The sequence below is a fragment of the Saccopteryx bilineata genome, chromosome 4 (assembly GCF_036850765.1).
Source record: "Saccopteryx bilineata isolate mSacBil1 chromosome 4, mSacBil1_pri_phased_curated, whole genome shotgun sequence".
Classification (NCBI taxonomy): domain Eukaryota; kingdom Metazoa; phylum Chordata; class Mammalia; order Chiroptera; family Emballonuridae; genus Saccopteryx; species Saccopteryx bilineata.
This window is the reverse complement of record NC_089493.1, coordinates 289,451,317-289,467,892: the sequence shown is the minus strand read 5'-3', so window position 1 is coordinate 289,467,892 and position 16,576 is coordinate 289,451,317. Positions and strand designations below refer to the sequence as shown.

Below are 16,576 nucleotides of genomic sequence, written 5' to 3'. Positions count from 1 at the left end.
TTTGGCCTGTCCACTTGAAAGATTTACCTGATCTGGAGTGGGCCGGTCATCGTCCAGCGGGAAGTCTCTGGGGCTGGGCGGCACCTGAGGCACAGGCCCCGCCCCTGTGTCCGGCACAACGTCCGCAGTGCCCGGCGCGCCCACAGGGAGGCGCCGCTGCCCGGCCGCTCTGGCCCGCCCGGCTCGCTAGTGAGGCCGTGTGGGCGGGGCCGGAAGTGCGGCTCGAGGAGAGCAGGAAAGTGTGGGCAGAAGAGCTTAATTCGCCTCCGGCCGGAGGCGAGGCTGAGACTAGTGTCGGGCTGCAGCTACGGTGGGCTGCCATGAAGCGGGACGTCCGCATCCTGCTGCTGGGCGAGGGTAGGCGCGGGGGCCGGGGCTGGGCGGGAATCGGGGTCGGGCCGGTCTTATGGGGGCGCCACGACCTTGGTCTTGCCCTGACCGCGCTATCCCGCGCAGCCCAGGTGGGGAAGACGTCTCTGATCATGTCGCTGGTGGGCGAGGAGTTCCCTGAAGAGGTGAGGATGGTCGTGCAGAGGAGGGGACTGAGTCCCCAGGGAGTACCTCCCTCTGTCCCTGGGCCACCCTTACGCCAATATGCTTCAGGTCCCGCCCCGGGCAGAAGAGATCACCATTCCTGCGGACGTCACCCCAGAGAAGGTGCCCACTCACATCGTAGATTCCTCAGGTAGAGCCCCTCCTCCACTCGCCCCACCCGACTCCACCCCAGGGTTCTGCCCAGAAGCTGCGTTTTGGGCAGAAGGTCTCGCAGTGCCATCTCTTCTTCCGTCCAGAAGCCGAGCAGACGGTGGAGGAGCTCCAGGACGAGATCCACAAGGTACAGTGTGTTCTGGGGGCTCAGGAAGAGGGTTCCAGGAAAGCAAGAAGGGATTGGTTCAGGGCCCAGGCCCTGGTGGGCTGCTGCCTAGGCCTGATGGGCTTGTCTCTCTGAGGGATTGGATTAAGGTGCTCAGGGTGTCTGCAGCCTAATTCTTCCATGATTTCTCAGTATGGAGTTGGGGAGGAAAGGGACCATGCCTCTCCTACCCACATTCGCTTTTTCAGCAGATATTGGGGGACAGATGTCATTGTCCTTCAAAGTGATTCCTTAAGCAGTTTTGTCCCCAGCCACCTACCCCCCACTTTGTAGTGCAATCCATTGTCCTGGGTGTTTGAGCTGTGGTGCTGTGACCAGGGCTGCAGGCCGAACAGCCCTTTGTTTGTCTTCTATCAGGAGGACATGCATTTGGGTCAAGATCCTGTTAGGAAGTTGCCCCTATAGCCTTGCCTTCTCCCTGTGCAGCTTCTGTGCCGTAGGGGTGCCACTGGGCAAGGACTGAGGCCACAGCTCCTGAGGAACAGTCTTCTTGTTGTCATTACTCTTTGTGTTGTCCTTGTCACCTTTTCTCCCCATAGTGACACAGGAGTGAAGGGCCAAGGCCAAAGCGGAGTGCCAAGTTTAGGGGGTGGATGTGTCCGCCCTGAGCCCTTTAGGGGACTCACTGACCCAAGTTGCAGCACTGGGGCCTGGAAACGAGCAGGAAGGGCTTGTCTGAGTTTAGCACAGCAGACCCCCAGTCCCAGTGACAGGGCCAGGGAGCACTGGCTGAGGAGTACCGGTAAAGGATGGCTCCCTCTGTCCCTGGGCCTCTGATCCGTGCCCTGTCCCGCCTGTGAGTGCTGGGGCAGCTTGGACAGTGAGTCTCTGGTCATGCTGTACCATGTATGCTTCCCCACAGGCAAACGTGGTATGTGTGGTGTACGACGTGTCTGAGGAGGCCACCATCGAGAAGGTGAGCAAGAGAGTGCCTGTTTGTTTTGAGTCCCTCCTGCTATCACCCACCTTGGTCATCGGCCTGTCCTCCACATGGACCCCAGGTGGATGTCCAGCGGATGCTGGCTCTGGGGTGACTCACACCCATGGCCAGCCCCATCTCTAACGAGTGCTTCAGGGAACCTCCCAGAGCCACCCTGGGTGCTGGGGAGCTTGTGGTCAGGACCCCACAGCTTCCCCATCAAGCCCCCTGTGATGCTATCTCCCTGCAGAAAGTGTGGACAGTCACGAGTCTAAACCACTTACACTTACAAAAGGGGCTGTTGACCTCAGGTCCCTTAGGGGTGTTTGGGAACTGCTAGGGTCAGGTGAAGCCACACCTGTCAGCTGCACACTCCACCTGTTCCCAGTGGCTGGGACTTTGGCCTTCAGTAGACCTAGACTGCCCCCCATCTCCCTTGGGCTAGGCACACGTTCCATCTGGGAGCTGTCTGGGCAGCCTCTCGCTTCATGCCAGGCCTTGCCTTTCAGATTCGAACCAAATGGATCCCACTGGTGAATGGAGGGACTGAGGAGGGGCCCAGGTAATGGGGAGAGCCCAGGGGGACCATTCTCCTCTAGCTGTCTTGTCCCTGATGACCATGGGCCTCTCCCCAGAGTCCCCATCATCCTGGTGGGCAACAAGTCAGACCTGCGGCCAGGGAGCTCCATGGAGGCTGTTCTGCCCATCATGAGCCAGTTCCCTGAGATCGAGACCTGTGTGGAGGTGAGTAGGCACGCATGGCAGGGCCAGGTAGGGGGAACGGGTGGAGAAGAGAAGGGGCAGGGCCAGGACCTTGGGTCAGGCAAGCTGTTTCGTTGAGAGCATTCTTAGGGAGGGGGCTGCTGATTACCTGTGCCTACGTCTTTGTGGGGACCCGTTCGAATTCCCTGGCGTCGGGCACCTCTCTGAGTCTGTCCTGGTGGCTCCCAGTGCTCGGCCAAGAACTTGAGAAACATCTCAGAGCTGTTCTACTATGCACAAAAGGCCGTGCTGCACCCCACAGCTCCCCTCTATGACCCTGAGACTAAGCAGGTGAGCAGCTGGCGTGGGTGGGGTGGCTGGCAGGTGGTAGTAGGGGCATGTGCTGAGCTGCCTGTCCCCACAGCTCAGGCCTGCGTGCACGCAGGCCCTCACGCGCATCTTCAGGCTGTCAGACCAGGATGTGGACCAGGCACTCAGTGATGAGGAGCTCAACGCATTCCAGGTGGGGCCCCGTTCCCCTCTTGGTGGGGCCCATCCTTCTTGGGCTCCATCCGGGCTCCATGTTATTAATGACCAGGCCAAGCAGTCAATGATGCATCTGGCTAACAGCAACTTTTTCTCGGAGGCAGAAAACCTGTTTCGGGCATCCCCTGGCCCCACAGGCCCTGGAAGATGTAAAGATGGTGGTGCGAAAGCACGTGGCAGGAGGCGTGCGGGATGACCGGCTGACACTGGATGGTGAGGCCTGACCCCCTCTCTGTCCCCTGGTTTGGGGAATGGCTCAGCCAATACCCAGTGCTTTCTTCTCTGCACCTTTCTGAACAGGCTTCCTCTTCCTGAACATGCTTTTCATCCAGCGTGGCCGCCACGAGACCACGTGGACCATCCTGCGGCGCTTTGGCTACAGTGACACTCTCGAGCTGTCCACCGACTACCTCTTCCCCCCGTGAGTGGTGGGTGGGGCTCCCAGGGTCTGATGGTGCCGGGGTGGGGTGGGAGCCCTTGCTCAGGCAGAGGATGGCTGTGGAGGAGCACCCTGCTGTGGGCAGGTAGACTGGGACTTGTGCTGAGCAGGCGGCCCCAGCCACATCTCGGCCTGCTTTCTGCTGTGGTGCTCAGCCAAGGGAGACGGTGCAGGAGCCTCGGGGGCGCAGTGTGACTCACAGGGAGGGTCCAGCTGTGCAGACAGGAGGTGTGCTGAGCACGGGGGAACCCATGGCAACCCCACAGGCTCCATGTGCCCGCTGGCTGCAGCACTGAGCTCAACCACTTTGGCTACCAGTTTGTGCAGAGAGTGTTTGAGAAGCACGACCAGGTGAGGGCGCAGTCACCCTGCTCTGCTCCTGTCCTGCTCTGCTTTCCTCTCCTGGCTCCCAGCCAGCGTCACCATGCCCCTCTGCCTGCAGGACCATGACGGTGCCCTCTCCCTGGTGGAGCTGCAGGAGCTGTTCAGTGTGTTTCCAGCCGCCCCCTGGGGCCCTCAGCTCCTGCGAGAGGTCCGAACTGAAGCAGGCCGGTTGACCCTGCATGGGTACCTCTGCCAGTGGACGTAAGTGCAGTCCCCTCTGCCCCCACCCACCAAACAGTGCCGCCTCCTCACGATGCTCCTGTTCCCTCCCTCGTGCTCCAGCCTGGTGACTTACCTAGATGTCCAGCACTGTCTGGAGCATCTTGGCTACCTGGGCTACCCCACCCTCTGCAAGCAGGACTCCCAGGCCCATGCCATCACAGGTGGGTGCCCACTCTCACAGTGGCCTGGCCCAGCTCCTTTCTGGCAGCTCCTCACTCTCGTTTGTCCCCTCCATCCTCCCACAGTCACTCGTGAGAAGAGGCTGGACCAGGAGAAGGGACAGACACAAAGGAATGTCCTCCTGTGCAAGGTGGTGGGGGCCCGCAGAGTGGGCAAGTCTGCCTTCCTACAGGCCTTCCTTGGCCGTGGCCTCGGGGTGAGCCTCCTATGGGGTGAGGGGACCTCGGTGGGGGTAAGCGCTCTGGGGAGCATCAGGGCCAGCAGGCTTCAGGTACCTCTCTCCTCAGCATCAGGACGCCGAGGAGTACCACAAGGTGCCTGCCAGCTATGCCATTGACACAGTGCAGGTCAACGGGCAGGAGAAATACCTGATAGTGAGTGTTGGGGTTGGGGAGGCCCCTGTGATAGGCCCGGATGCACTCGGGCACTGCCGTCCCAATGTGGCCTGGGGAACTAAGCCCCCTGCCTCCCCGTGAGGCAACTCTCTGTCCAGCTGTGTGAGGTAGATGCAGATAGCCTGCTGTCCACCTCACCTGATGCTGCCTGTGACGTCGCCTGTTTGATGTTTGATGGTAGTGACCACCGGTCCTTTGCAATCTGCACCAGTGTCTACAAGGCAAGCCCCCACCTATCAGGGTCCTGTGTACAGCATGGCTGTGGGTGGGGTCCTCCAGCAGCCTTACCATGCCTGCCCCAGGACTGCCTCATGTGACCACTCCCCTTGCAGCGCCATTATATGGATGGGCAAACCCCCTGCCTCTTCGTCTCCTCGAAGGCTGACCTGGCTGAAGGTGTCTCACCGCCTGGCCTTTCTCCAGCTGAGTTCTGCCGCAGGCACCGGTTGCCTGCCCCGACCCCATTCTCCTGTGCCGGCCCAGGAGAGCCCAGCACAGCCATCTTCACCCAGCTTGCTACCATGGCCACCTTCCCGTGGGTATCAGTGTCAAAGTCACAGTCCCTGTGGTGGGAAAGCATCAGGATTGGAGTTGGGTGCAGGGTGCGCCTTGGTCTGGTGCTGATGCCCTGCAGGCCCTTTGGGGCTCGGTCTCACCAGCTGCCCCTGGTCTGGGAGTGCTGCTGTGTTTGATACTGACAAGTTGCTGCTCTCTGGAGCTCTATGACTTGCAGGAGAAGGAGGCTGAGGGAGGTACAACAGCAAGCATCTGGGCGGCACCCGGAAGGTGTCTCCAACCAGCGTCTCTCTCCTGCAGGTACCTGGTCCATGGGGAGCTGCATACCACCTCCTTCTGGCTCCGGGTGACATTGGGGGCTGTTGGGGCTGCTGTTGCTGCTGTCCTCAGCTTCTCACTCTACAGGGTCCTGGTGAGGAGCCGATGAGGCCCCGGTGCCCTGCATTCTGATCTCAGGGTACTGGGGTGTTGTCAAGCTCCACTTAGTGGAGCTTCCTTCTGTCTAAACTTTGCTCCTGAGGGCAGCCTGCCCACTGCCCCAAGGATGGGCCCCAGGTCCTGCCAGCCTGGGTCCTACCCAGCATCACCCGCCTTTGTGGGCATTGTATCTGAGACACTGGGTATGGGTGAGAGAGCCTGTGATCCCAGACCTGAATTCTCAGGGCTCCGCCCTTTCCTGGTCCCAAGCACCAGTGGGAATGAAGAGCATTAGAGGGCAGAGCTTTGGGCCAAAGGCAGGAAGTGAAGGGAAGAAAGTGGCCGGATCACTGTGCTGCTTCCTCTCCCTACCATTGGAAGACTGGTCCGGGGGGCTGCACCTCTCTCATGGAAGATGAGTTTTGGTTTTCTGATTAAAATTCAGTATCTTTTTCATCTTGGACTCGACTTTCTGAAGGTGGCTTTTGTTGGATATGTCCTTTGTCTTGGTGTGGCCTAGAAACTTCACTGCTGACCCTCCCGTGCTTCCCGAGCCTGAGACCTCACACAAGCCCACATGAGGTTGTTGTGTCTCAGCTGCAGCGTGGCATCCTCTACATCAAGGTCCAGGCTTTCCTGAGGGAGCCTGATACCCAAGGTCCTCCTGGCCTGTCTCCTACCCAACCTCAGCATCCATCCCAGCAGCCTGCCTGAGCTGTGGGGAGGATCTGGGATTCTGAGTTGGGACTGGCTCGTGATAAAATGTCCTGCTTCTGGTGTGCAAAGTAGCTCCTGTTTTGGGGAAGCTGTTTTTCTTCACACCCAGACCAGAGGTCTCTTGTCACTCACTGACTCTTAGTGAGGAGGGGGCCATACTTGGGATTATGTTTCAACACCTGTTCCAAATGCTTACTTGGCCAGTGTTCTGTGGCCTGGAACAGAGACAGCCCATGGCAGGACTAGGTGGAAGAACCTGCTACCCAGAAAGGTACCCCTCAGACGGCTCCTTCTATACCAGGGTCTCTTCCAGAGACCTGGAGTGCTGTTCCATGGAGTTGGGGGCGCTACCTGTTCTGTAGGGATGTTCGAGGCCTGGCCTAGAAGGATCTGGGGGTCAGACTCTATTTTGTATTTTTTTTGAGAGAGGAGAGATGAGAAGCATTGGCTTGTAGTTGTGTCACTTTAGTTGTTCACTGATTGCTTCTTATACTGCCTTGATGGGGTGGGGGGACAACACAATTGAACCAGTGATCCCTTGCTCAAGCCAGCAACCTTGGGATCATGTCCATGATCCCGCACTCAAGCCAGTGATTTCAAGCCATTGAACCTGGGACCTTGGTGTTCTAGGCTGAGGCTGTATCCACTGCACCACCACTGGTTAGGCTGGGGTCAAACTTGAAGTTGTATCTTCATCATTCCACCATCTTCCCAGCTGCTGAGGTGCAGTTCTGGCTTGTTGGGCCTCTATCCTGAGGCCCAGCTGCGAGGACTGTTAACTCATGGCGCTGGGGTTTTGAGTGCCCCTTGAAGGGGTTGTGGTTACACATGGCTGGTTTGTAACGTCAGTGCTGGAGGGGTCTTATCTGCTCTCCCCAGGAAACACGGCCCCTTCCTGTCTTATCTGTAGCCTTGTTTGGGGGATCTGCCCCAATATCCACATGTGTGCCTTGGCTCCCCAGTACCCTACTGGGGCTGGAGGTTCCATTGTCACTGTCAAACATAATGGCTGCAGGAGCCATGACAGACCTCCAGCTCAGGTGTGTGCTGGGAATTGGTCTGGAAAGAGCATGCAGGAACCTCCTTCAACTTTGGCTAATTGTCCTTTGGCCTCGGTGCCCATCGGTGGGTCCCTGGCGCCTTTTTGCTGCCCAACTGCGATTGGACTAGCGTGTTTGGCAGGCAGGTGCGTTCAGGGAGCTCCAGCTTGGGGAATCACAGGCACTGGGGTGGTCTAGGTAGTTTCCCGAAGGAGGTGACGTGGGCGCCAGGATCCCAACTCCGGGAGAAGAGGGGTGCGCAGGAGGGGCTTGGATGCCGCCTGTGGCTGTTTCCCAGCTGCTGTCCCCGTAGGAGGGGCAGCTGCAGCCTCGCAGCAGATGCTCTGCCAGGGCGGGGGCGGGTTTGGAGGAACCCGCATACGGTGAGCGAACAAGGGGCACCCGGGCGCTGGCCCGGCTGTCCCTATCCGAGAGCGCGTCCGCGTGCAGGGAACGCGCGTGTTCCGGCCACGCGTGTGGCGGAGGCGAGCGGCTCGGTGACGCGGCGCCAGGCGGAGCGCACGGGCCGGGGCGGAGCGGAGTCTTCCGCAGAGCAGCCCCTCCCGGCTACGGCCGTAGACCCCGGCCCCCGGCCCGGCCCAGCTCTATGGACAGGAGCTCGCTGCTACAGCTTATCCAGGAGCAGGTGCGTTGGGGAGAGGGGCCCCGGCCCTCCACCGTTGGGCTGGGGAAACGTAGCTCGCAGAGTCCCAGCCCAGCCCCCGCCCATGTCCACTCCCCAAACCCTTTCCTGCACGACCTTGGCCCGCTGCCTGAGACCCCAGGAGAGGGCAAGCCAGCCGAGGGAGCCTGGCGAGGGGCAGGCAGGAGGGTGACTGTCCTCAGATCTTAGCCCTACTCCTCCAGGATGGGCAGGGCCGAAATGAGGTGGAGAACCCTGCACACTTGGGACCCTGGCACCGGTTCCCTGGCAGATCCTGGGACTATGTGGGCACAGGGATCTAGCCCAAGGGTATTGGGAGACTGTCTCTTCCAGCTGGCCTGGCCCAGTCCTTTGGTCTGTGGGCCCAGTCCACCCTCAGGCTTTGGCCAGTGACCCCCACCCCCACCCCACTCCAGCAGCTAGACCCTGAGAACACAGGCTTCATCGGTGCGGACACCTTCACTGGCTTGGTGCACAGCCATGAGCTACCCCTGGATCCAGCCAAGCTGGACATGCTGGTGGCCCTGGCCCAGAGCAATGAGCGGGGCCAGGTCTGCTACCAGGAGCTGGTGGACCTGGTCAGTGCTACAGTGGGTGGGCTGCAGGGGTGGGGGCCCAGGCCTTGGCCAGGATAGTGCCCTGGCTGAAGTTGGGTGGGCTAAAAGGACAATTAGCCTAAGTGAGAGGAGGCTCCTGCATGCTCTTTCCAGACCCCCTTCCCTTCCCTTCCCACTGGGGCAGGGCCTCAGACCCTGTGAAAAGCTGGGTGGGCCAGGTGGGCATGGAGGTCAAGGGGGTAGTACGATGTCCCATGTTGAGGCCCCAACCCCCCCAGATCAGCAGCAAGCGCTCAAGCAGCTTTAAGCGGGCCATCGCCAATGGACAGCGGGCACTGCCCCGGGATGGTCTGCTAGACGACCCGGGCCTGGGCGTCTATAAGCGGTTTGTGCGCTACGTGGCCTATGAGATCTTGCCCCGAGAGGTGGATCGCCACTGGTACTTCTACCGGCACCGAAGCTGCCCACCCCCTGTGTTTATGGCCTCAGTCACCCTGGCCCAGGTGAGCCTGCCCACCTATGTGCCACCCACCTCCCTGGCCTGGCCCAGTCCTAACGCCCTTCTCTCCTAGATCATTGTGTTCCTGTGCTACGGGGCCCGCCTCAACAAGTGGGTACTGCAGACCTACCACCCAGAATACATGAAGAGCCCCCTTGTATACCACCCTGGCCACCGAGCGCGGGCCTGGCGCTTCCTCACCTACATGTTCATGCACGTCGGGTGAGGGCCCACTTCCGGCACTTCTGACTTAAGTGGCTGTGGTTGTGGCCCTGATGGCTGACCCCATCCCTCATACCCATTTGCCCCCACATGGCCAGGCTGGAGCAGCTGGGGTTCAACGCACTCCTACAGCTGATGATTGGGGTGCCCCTGGAGATGGTGCATGGCCTGCTCCGCATCAGCCTGCTCTACCTGGCAGGCGTGCTGGCAGGTGAGGCGGGAGCGTAGCCCCTCGCCCCCTCCCTGCCAGGCTGTACCCTCACAGCTGTCCCTTGCTTCACACAGGCTCCCTGACCGTCTCCATCACTGACATGCGGGCCCCTGTGGTGGGGGGCTCTGGTGGAGTCTACGCCCTGTGCTCCGCACACCTGGCTAATGTCGTCATGGTAATGGAATAGCCTGGGTGGGTGTGGGAGGGGCTCACAAAGCTTGCCTCACGGCCTGTCTCATGCCCCATTAGAACTGGGCTGGGATGAGGTGTCCCTACAAGCTGCTGAGAATGGTGCTGGCTCTGGTGTGCAGTAAGTAGGGGCGAAGGGGGCCGGAGGGGGGTACTGAGCTCACAGCCAGGCCGCCTCCCATGTGCCAACTCCCTCTGCAGTGAGCTCCGAGGTGGGCCGGGCTGTGTGGCTGCGCTTCTCTCCGCCACTGCCAGCCTCGGGCCCACAGCCTAGCTTCATGGCGCACCTGGCGGGCGCAGTGGTGGGGGTCAGCATGGGCCTGACCATCCTGCGCAGCTACGAGGAGCGCCTTCGGGACCAGTGCGGCTGGTGGGTGGTGCTGCTTGCTTACGGCACCTTCCTGCTTTTCGCCATCTTCTGGAACATCTTCGCCTATGACCTGCTGGGTGCCCACGTCCCCCCACCACCATGAGGGGCTCCTGGGGCCACATGGGCTAGGGTGTGGCCTGCATGTCCGCCTTCTGTGAATGTACATCTCAAGGCTGCTGCTTCTGTGAGGGCAGGAGGACCCTGTGGCCTACTAAGTCCAGGCCAAGCCTTACACCAGCCCTGGCCCCCCTCCCAGGCCTGGGGTGGGGGAATTAGGACTGTTGGGCCAGGCTGGGAGGTGGAGGTCCCAAGGGTGGCCCCAAAGGAGACCCTACCCTGGCCTCCCCCCAAGACTTGCAGTCTGAGCCTTTTTGGAGAATAAATAAATATTTTACACAGCACGAGGCAGCTGTCCTGGGGCTCTGGGGCCTGGTCCAGCCTCCCCCCACTCACTGAGCAGACTTCCAGGGCTCTTCCCTCCACGTGGGCAGACTAGATTCCCCCTTGCTGCTCTGCACTTGTAGATGTATCTGTGTGGGAGGCGGGAGCCCCAGGGCAGTGGAGCTTGTGGTCAGGAGTGAGTTCAGCAAACATTTACTGAGCATCTACAGACACACAGTGGGTGAGCAGGCCACAGCCAAATTCAGTCGGCCTGGTCCTGTTCTTGGCTGGCCTGGTATCCTCACGTGTGGCTGGGTTAGGGCTGAGGTCAGAGAGCAGGCTGGGGCACAGCTTCTGCCCCACAGCCCATATGCATAGTGCTGTCTCCACATGGTGAATGGTCCACAACCCTAAAGCACTGCCTAGGGATGCGCGCAGGGAGCATGGGGCCCAGGGCACTGGCCACTCTGCCTTTCAGAACAGCTCTGCACGTTCCACCCTGACCAGAGGTCCAGGTGCCCTCCTAGCCCGCCAACCGTCCCCTTACCTCGGCTCAGAGCTGTGGTACGCCCCTGCACTTGGCCCAGGTACAGTAGGTAGTACCTGACAATACACTGCAGGGCTGGCAGGCCAGGTACTGCCGTCACTGCCTCATCGCTCACGAAGGCTGCCACCTCAGGAGCTCCAACAGCAGGGACCGCTGGGGAAGTGAAAGGCCAGCACTCAGACCTTGCCAGTGTCAGAATAACCTCAGTGTGGGCTGCCATTCCCAGTGAACCTCCGTGTCATGGACGTGGCCGTCAGTTCGCATCACAAAAACACTAAAAGGTCCTGCCTGCGACCTGCCCAAGTGACCAGCTTTCCCCACTAACCTGAGGCCGCAGCCAAAAGTGGCTCTTCTGTAGCGGAGTTGGGTTAGGTGGAGCGGTCACTGGTGGTGGAACTCGACAGGGGCGCTCGCCCCACAAAAGGAGGACCCACCCCACAAGGAAACCCGCCCCATAGCGTAAGCCGTAAGGGACCTCCCCCAAGAGGAAGCCTCAACACCAGGAGGCGGGCCCAACCGCCGAGGTCCCGCCCCCCAAAGTGGAAGCCCCTCACTGCGAACTTCACGCCAGCAGCCGCTCCAGCTCGTCTTGTATCACATGCTTCTCCGCTCGGCCCTTGAGGGCTGCGGGCAAATCCCCTTCGTACCTGGGAAGAACGGTGACGGGAGTCTGGACAGCGAGGGTTGCCCGCCCTACCGACGCCCCCACCGCCCTGTCATTGGGCCAGGGTTTCCAGTCGTCCCTTGGGGCTCTTGCGAGCCCACAGCACCTCCCCGTGGCGCGCCAGGACGGCGGCCTAGCAGTTCGGACCCTCTCGTCCCAACAGCCCGTGAGCGGCCACAACGTTCATGCGCTAGGCGGGGCTTCAGATGGGAGGGAGCCGCTGCGGGGCGTGGGCGGGGCCGGCTTCTGAAAGGACGACTCCCACCCCGGCATGAGGGGCGGAGCAGCCTGGGGCAGCCCCGGGAACTTCTCCAGACTTCCGACGTAGCGGCTTTGAGTTGCTCCAGCCGAGAGCTCGTCAGCCCCGCCCCCGCAGAGCGTCGAGCGCACGCGTGGCCCCGCCCACCCGCCCCTATCGGTCCGTCCAGCTCACTCCGCCCCACGCGGCCGGAAGTTCCGGTGGCGGGTCGCTGGACCGGGCCCGAGCGGATCCGGGGCTCGGGCTGCGGGCTCGGGCTGTGGGCTTAGGCGGGCCGTGGCGCGGAGTTTGGGAGCGGAGCCCAGACCGTGCCGCGCGGCGCAATGAAAGGCAAGGAGGAGAAGGAGGGCTGCGCGAGGCTGGGCGCCGCTGGCGGAAGCCCGGAGAAAAGCCCGAGCGCGCAGGAGCTGAAGGAGCAGGGCAACCGGCTTTTCGTGGGCCGCAAGTACCCAGAGGCGGCGGCCTGCTACGGTCGTGCCATCGTAAGTGCACCCGTGCCCGGGGAGGGGATCGTCGTCCGGGCCAGTAGAGGGGGTGGAGCCTGCCCTATCGTCCTCATCGGTTCTTTGGAGGGTCTTGGCTCTGACGGGGGAGGGGCGCTTGGGCTCTGGGGGCTCAATGATCTGGTTCCAGAGGTGCCGAGGCCACTATTTTTGAAGCCAGGGCTGGTTGTCGGAGAACTGTGGCGGGTGGGAGCTTCAAGGCGCTTGAGACTAGCAGGGCCAGAGACTCTAGGCCTAAAGCTGGGGATCTTCACAGTTCTGGGTAACATGTCTTTACAAACGTACTGGAGTCAAGAGGGCTAAGGCAGGTCTCAGGGCCAGGACACCACCCTTCACTCATTCTCACAGCTCAGAGGTTTTGAAGCTGTAAAACCTCTAGTGTTTTGATTCCAAACACTGATTCCCAATCCAGGACAGGGCCTGGGACAGAGCAGGCAGGCAGAGATCACTCCCGCATGTTGACTGGCCTGCCTTGGTTCCCAGACCCGGAACCCGCTGGTGGCAGTGTACTATACAAACCGGGCACTGTGCTACCTGAAGATGCAGCAGCACGAGCAGGCCCTGGCTGACTGCCGGCGCGCCCTGGAGCTGGATGGGCAGTCTGTGAAGGCACACTTCTTCCTGGGGCAATGCCAATTGGAGATGGAGAGCTATGATGAGGCAATCGCTAACCTGCAGCGAGGTTGGTTATGGGGGTACCTGGGACCAGGTGGGTGGACTGGCCAGAGGGTGACCTGAAGCCTCTGTTCCCCCAGCCTACAATCTGGCTAAGGAGCAACGGCTCAACTTTGGGGATGACATCCCCAGCGCTCTGCGCATCGCCAAGAAAAAGCGCTGGAATAGCATCGAGGAGCGGCGTATCCACCAGGAGAACGAGTTGCACTCCTACCTCACACGACTCATTGTGGCCGAGCGTGAGAGGTGGGCTGTGGTGGCAGACTCCAGGAAGTCTCTCCCCCCTAAACAAGTCACCACATTAAGTCATTAACACAAGTGTTTATTGAAGGCCAATGAATAAGAGATGGAGGGGAACAAGGCCTGAACAAGCCTAAGGTGGGGGTGGAGTCTGACCTTTCCTGGCCAGACCTGTCTCTGACCAGCTCCTGGTCAACCTCCAGGGAGCTTGAAGAGTGTCAGCGGAACCATGAGGGTGATGAGGACGGTGGTCACATCCGGGCCCAGCAGGCCTGCATCGAGGCCAAGCACGTGAGGGTGCCCTGGCCCATGTGTGGGTCTGTGTGTTTGTGTGCATGTGACATTAGAGTGCCCCTAACTTCTGTTGGGTCTGTGTGTTTCTGTGTCTGGGGAAGGGAGAAGGGATGTCTAGTCCACACATGGCTGATTGGTTCTTTGCAGGACAAGTACTTAGCAGACATGGATGAGCTCTTCTCCCAGGTGGATGAGAAGAGAAAGGTGAGTTGTGTTTTTGGGGGCCTGTGGGTAGTAGGAACTGGAGTATTGTTTCTTTCCTGATCCCTGACCTGACCCTGTGTGATGCAGAAGCGAGACATCCCTGACTATCTGTGTGGCAAAATCAGCTTTGAACTGATGCGGGAGCCATGTATCACACCTAGTGGCATCACCTATGACCGCAAGGACATTGAGGAGCACCTGCAGGTGAGGGCTCATGGGCACTGGGGGCAGGGTCCTGGCCTACCAAGCACCTTCTGACCCTGTTGTCACTGCAGCGTGTGGGCCACTTTGATCCTGTGACCCGGAGCCCTCTGACCCAGGAGCAGCTCATCCCCAACCTCGCCATGAAAGAGGTCATCGATGCATTCATCTCTGAGAATGGCTGGGTAGAGGACTACTGAGGCAGAGTGAATGAGAGGGCCACTTGCCCCACCTTGCCTGGCACGGTGGCCGAGGAGGTCCTTGGGGCAGTAGCCCCCAGTCCCTGTACATAGTTTGTGTCCCTGGATCCCTGTTTTAGTGTCCCCATCCCAACTTCCATCAGTTCTGCTGGTAGGCCATGAGCCCTCCCACTCCTTCCCCATCCCTTTCTGGGCCGGAAACAGCAGGCTAGGGTGGTTTGGGCTGAGGCTGCTGCTGCCACCACTGTCTCTGTAATAAAACCTGTGAGCAGTAGAGGGGTGTGTGCTGGTGTGTGACTGGGCTTGCCAGCTGCCCGCTCTGGCTAGCTGAGGAAGGTGGAGATGAAAACACTGGTGTCAAGGTTGAGTGTGGCATGCCACCATCGGTCAGGGAAATACAGAACCTGGATTGAGTGGGGCACAGGGATTAGTGAGGGCCCTTTGGTCAGCCCAGCCCAACCCCTTCCTACCAGCCACTGACCTCACCAGCCTGGACGGTGCACTCCAAGGGCCGTTGAGATGGTGTCAGGGCCAGATAGGTGTCCTGGAGCCAGGCCAGAGTGGTCTTGTTGGGGTGGAACTCGGGTGTCTTCTCAGGGGGATACAGGAACCAGCGCTGGGGGCAGAAACAGCAGGATCACTCTTTGTGTTGTGCTCGGTGAGCCCCAAGTCTCAACCACCACCTTTTACTGACCTTGCGTCCATAGATCACTTCTGAGAACCCAGGTCCATGCCAGTGGAAGGGCACCCCAGAGCCGGTTCCTGTAGGGTCAGTTATAAGCAGCTAGTGGCTGAACCCAATTTGCACTCCACACCCCCCAGGTCTTTCCCCTGATCCTGCAAGGCACCCACCTGCAATCCCAAAGCTGTAAGCAGGAGTGGTACCCAGCAGAACAAATGGGGGTGGGGTGTAGTGCTGAAAAAGTGATGCCCATTCAGTGAAGTTGTTGTCCCCAAAAAAGTACAGGGTATCTGCCGGCAGAGAACACAGGAGGGTGCGGGGATCCTGGCATCTGGGCATTCCCAAGTGCCCCCTTCCCACCGCACTGCTGCCAGCCCAGGTGCTCACCATTGCCCAGGGAGGTGGGGTCTTGTGGGTGCAGCAGCTGCTCCACATACTCCTGGAAGAGGAGATCCACTGAAGGAAAAGGATGGGTCAGGACTGGATGGATGATGCCTCTAGGACAAGGGTCGGGAACCTTTTTGGCTGAGAGAGCCATGAACGCCACATATTTTAAAATAATTCCATGAGAGCCATACTACCCATGTATGTTAAGCGTTATCCAATAAAAATTTGGTGGTGTCCCGGAGGACAGCTGTGATTGGCTCCAGCCACCCACAACCGGTAACATGAGCGGTAGGAAATGAATGGATTGTAATACATGAGAATGTTTTATATATATATATTTTTTATGTTTTATATTTTTAACTTTTTATTTTTTATTAAAGATTTGTCTGCGAGCCAGATGCAGCCATCAAGAGCCACATCTGGCTTGCGAGCCATAGGTTACCGACCCCTGCTCTAGGATGCTGGCAAGTGAGCGGGGCTGTGAGGTGGGGCAGCTCACCTTTCTGGTAGGAGTAGGTGTTGGCAGTGCTCAGCCTTACCACGTTATCCCCAAAGGACGCCAGCAGTTTTTCGCGGGAGCACAAAGCCCGGAACCTCTGCGGGAAGGTGGGGAGAGGACTTAAGGGCCCGGCTCCTCGCAGTGGGGAGAACTGGCCAGAGAGGGGCAAGCACTTACCGAGTTGTCTGTGAGTCCCTGCAGAATGACAGGTCTGGAGAAGGCGTAGCTGGAAGGAAGGACAGAGTTATAATCGGGTCTGACCCGCCCCCTGCCCCCATAGGCTCGCTGGAGGTCATGGGGTCCCCGTGCGTGGCAGGCAGACACGGGTGGGGGGGCGTGATGTCGGTTCAGGGTAACATCCTGGGAGGGTTTTTGGGCGTTGGATGTGTGGCGGTGTGGAAGGGTGCACCTACTGCTGAACAAACTCGGCGTAGCTGAGGTCGGCCCGGCGCTCCACTGTGCAGTGCTCCTCTTCCGCCAGGGCCGCCGGCACCCCAGGTCCCCACCATTGCCTGTGGGCACAGCCGGTCAGCGACCCGGGCTGCCCCCCACACTGCACCCCCTCCCTGGTCGCCTGGCACCGCTCACCACCCTCCGTCGCTGTCTCCTACGGGATCTCGCCGGGCAGAAGCCATCAGCAGCCAGAGAACTAGCAGTAATAGAGGAAGCATTCCCACCGCCATGAGCCCGCCGCCACAAGGCACGACGGGAATCCCGTCGTTGTGGCAACAGCCCCGGCGCTGGGACGGCTCCCGGAAGCAGGTGCCTTTGGCCCGC

General features: G+C 60.1%; 4 protein-coding genes and 1 long non-coding RNA gene across 10 annotated transcripts; 3 read left to right on the top strand and 2 right to left on the bottom strand.

Moving 5' to 3' along the window:
* The first annotated feature begins 196 nt into the window (after positions 1 to 196).
* RHOT2 (ras homolog family member T2) lies at positions 197 to 6,057 on the top strand. 4 transcript variants are annotated; one of them, XM_066275400.1, is made up of 19 exons: positions 198 to 357; positions 457 to 515; positions 604 to 685; positions 792 to 835; positions 1,737 to 1,790; positions 2,303 to 2,355; positions 2,429 to 2,537; positions 2,745 to 2,846; positions 2,920 to 3,018; positions 3,146 to 3,254; positions 3,342 to 3,462; positions 3,747 to 3,831; positions 3,923 to 4,065; positions 4,147 to 4,247; positions 4,332 to 4,462; positions 4,554 to 4,640; positions 4,760 to 4,882; positions 4,994 to 5,196; positions 5,478 to 6,057. In XM_066275400.1, the coding sequence occupies exons 1-19, from the start codon at positions 321 to 323 to the stop codon at positions 5,602 to 5,604; spliced, it is 1,869 nt and encodes a 622-aa protein (XP_066131497.1). In that variant the 5' UTR covers positions 198 to 320; the 3' UTR covers positions 5,605 to 6,057. The 4 variants fall into 4 exon arrangements, with proteins under 4 accessions (XP_066131496.1, XP_066131497.1, XP_066131494.1 ...); XM_066275397.1 differs by having other exon boundaries at positions 210 to 357; positions 795 to 835; XM_066275398.1 differs by having other exon boundaries at positions 224 to 357; positions 462 to 515.
* On the bottom strand, positions 3,469 to 12,008 carry LOC136334764 (uncharacterized). Of its 2 annotated transcripts, none has more exons than XR_010731211.1 (3): positions 11,317 to 12,008; positions 10,992 to 11,144; positions 3,469 to 3,693 (listed from the first exon to the last, which is right to left on the bottom strand). It is a non-coding gene; the product is annotated as an uncharacterized lncRNA (long non-coding RNA). The 2 variants fall into 2 exon arrangements; XR_010731212.1 differs by having other exon boundaries at positions 11,546 to 12,008.
* On the top strand, positions 7,864 to 10,456 carry RHBDL1 (rhomboid like 1). 2 transcript variants are annotated; one of them, XM_066275401.1, is made up of 8 exons: positions 7,864 to 7,997; positions 8,435 to 8,593; positions 8,851 to 9,075; positions 9,145 to 9,293; positions 9,392 to 9,504; positions 9,579 to 9,679; positions 9,754 to 9,814; positions 9,895 to 10,455. In XM_066275401.1, the coding sequence occupies exons 1-8, from the start codon at positions 7,959 to 7,961 to the stop codon at positions 10,164 to 10,166; spliced, it is 1,119 nt and encodes a 372-aa protein (XP_066131498.1). In that variant the 5' UTR covers positions 7,864 to 7,958; the 3' UTR covers positions 10,167 to 10,455. The 2 variants fall into 2 exon arrangements, with proteins under 2 accessions (XP_066131498.1, XP_066131499.1); XM_066275402.1 differs by having other exon boundaries at positions 7,944 to 7,997; positions 8,432 to 8,593; positions 9,895 to 10,456.
* Positions 12,009 to 12,103: 95 nt separating the features above from the next.
* On the top strand, positions 12,104 to 14,505 carry STUB1 (STIP1 homology and U-box containing protein 1). Its single transcript, XM_066275403.1, has 7 exons — positions 12,104 to 12,396; positions 12,901 to 13,099; positions 13,173 to 13,338; positions 13,536 to 13,623; positions 13,774 to 13,830; positions 13,918 to 14,034; positions 14,106 to 14,505. Exons 1-7 carry the CDS (start codon positions 12,238 to 12,240, stop codon positions 14,229 to 14,231), a joined length of 912 nt encoding a protein of 303 aa, XP_066131500.1. The 5' UTR covers positions 12,104 to 12,237; the 3' UTR covers positions 14,232 to 14,505.
* JMJD8 (jumonji domain containing 8) lies at positions 14,384 to 16,552 on the bottom strand. The gene is made up of 9 exons (XM_066275405.1): positions 16,388 to 16,552; positions 16,213 to 16,311; positions 15,977 to 16,025; positions 15,800 to 15,896; positions 15,301 to 15,369; positions 15,084 to 15,203; positions 14,926 to 14,993; positions 14,713 to 14,847; positions 14,384 to 14,635 (listed from the first exon to the last, which is right to left on the bottom strand). The coding sequence occupies exons 1-9, from the start codon at positions 16,480 to 16,482 to the stop codon at positions 14,555 to 14,557; spliced, it is 813 nt and encodes a 270-aa protein (XP_066131502.1). The 5' UTR covers positions 16,483 to 16,552; the 3' UTR covers positions 14,384 to 14,554.
* Positions 16,553 to 16,576: the final 24 nt, after the last annotated feature.

Bases quoted from the DNA above. Each gene is read 5' to 3' on its own strand.
- RHOT2 (XM_066275399.1), top strand. From the start codon at position 321: ATGAAGCGGGACGTCCGCATCCTGCTGCTGGGCGAGG. The intron at 516-603 runs GTGAGGATGGTC...AATATGCTTCAG, and splicing joins GCGAGGAGTTCCCTGAAGAG to GTCCCGCCCCGGGCAGAAGA. The intron at 3,255-3,341 runs GTGAGGCCTGAC...CTTTCTGAACAG, and splicing joins TGACCGGCTGACACTGGATG to GCTTCCTCTTCCTGAACATG.
- RHBDL1 (XM_066275402.1), top strand. From the start codon at position 7,959: ATGGACAGGAGCTCGCTGCTACAGCTTATCCAGGAGCAG. The intron at 9,680-9,753 runs GTAATGGAATAG...ATGCCCCATTAG, and splicing joins ACCTGGCTAATGTCGTCATG to AACTGGGCTGGGATGAGGTG. The intron at 9,815-9,894 runs GTAAGTAGGGGC...CTCCCTCTGCAG, and splicing joins GGTGCTGGCTCTGGTGTGCA to TGAGCTCCGAGGTGGGCCGG.
- STUB1 (XM_066275403.1), top strand. From the start codon at position 12,238: ATGAAAGGCAAGGAGGAGAAGGAGGGCTGCGCGAGGCTGGGCGCCGCT. The intron at 13,100-13,172 runs GTTGGTTATGGG...CTGTTCCCCCAG, and splicing joins AATCGCTAACCTGCAGCGAG to CCTACAATCTGGCTAAGGAG. The intron at 13,624-13,773 runs GTGAGGGTGCCC...GGTTCTTTGCAG, and splicing joins CCTGCATCGAGGCCAAGCAC to GACAAGTACTTAGCAGACAT.
- JMJD8 (XM_066275405.1), bottom strand. From the start codon at position 16,482: ATGGCGGTGGGAATGCTTCCTCTATTACTGCTAGTTCTCTGGCTGCTG. The intron at 15,204-15,300 runs GTGAGCACCTGG...CTCTGCCGGCAG, and splicing joins CCCCACCTCCCTGGGCAATG to ATACCCTGTACTTTTTTGGG. The intron at 14,848-14,925 runs GTCAGTAAAAGG...TTCTGCCCCCAG, and splicing joins AAGTGATCTATGGACGCAAG to CGCTGGTTCCTGTATCCCCC.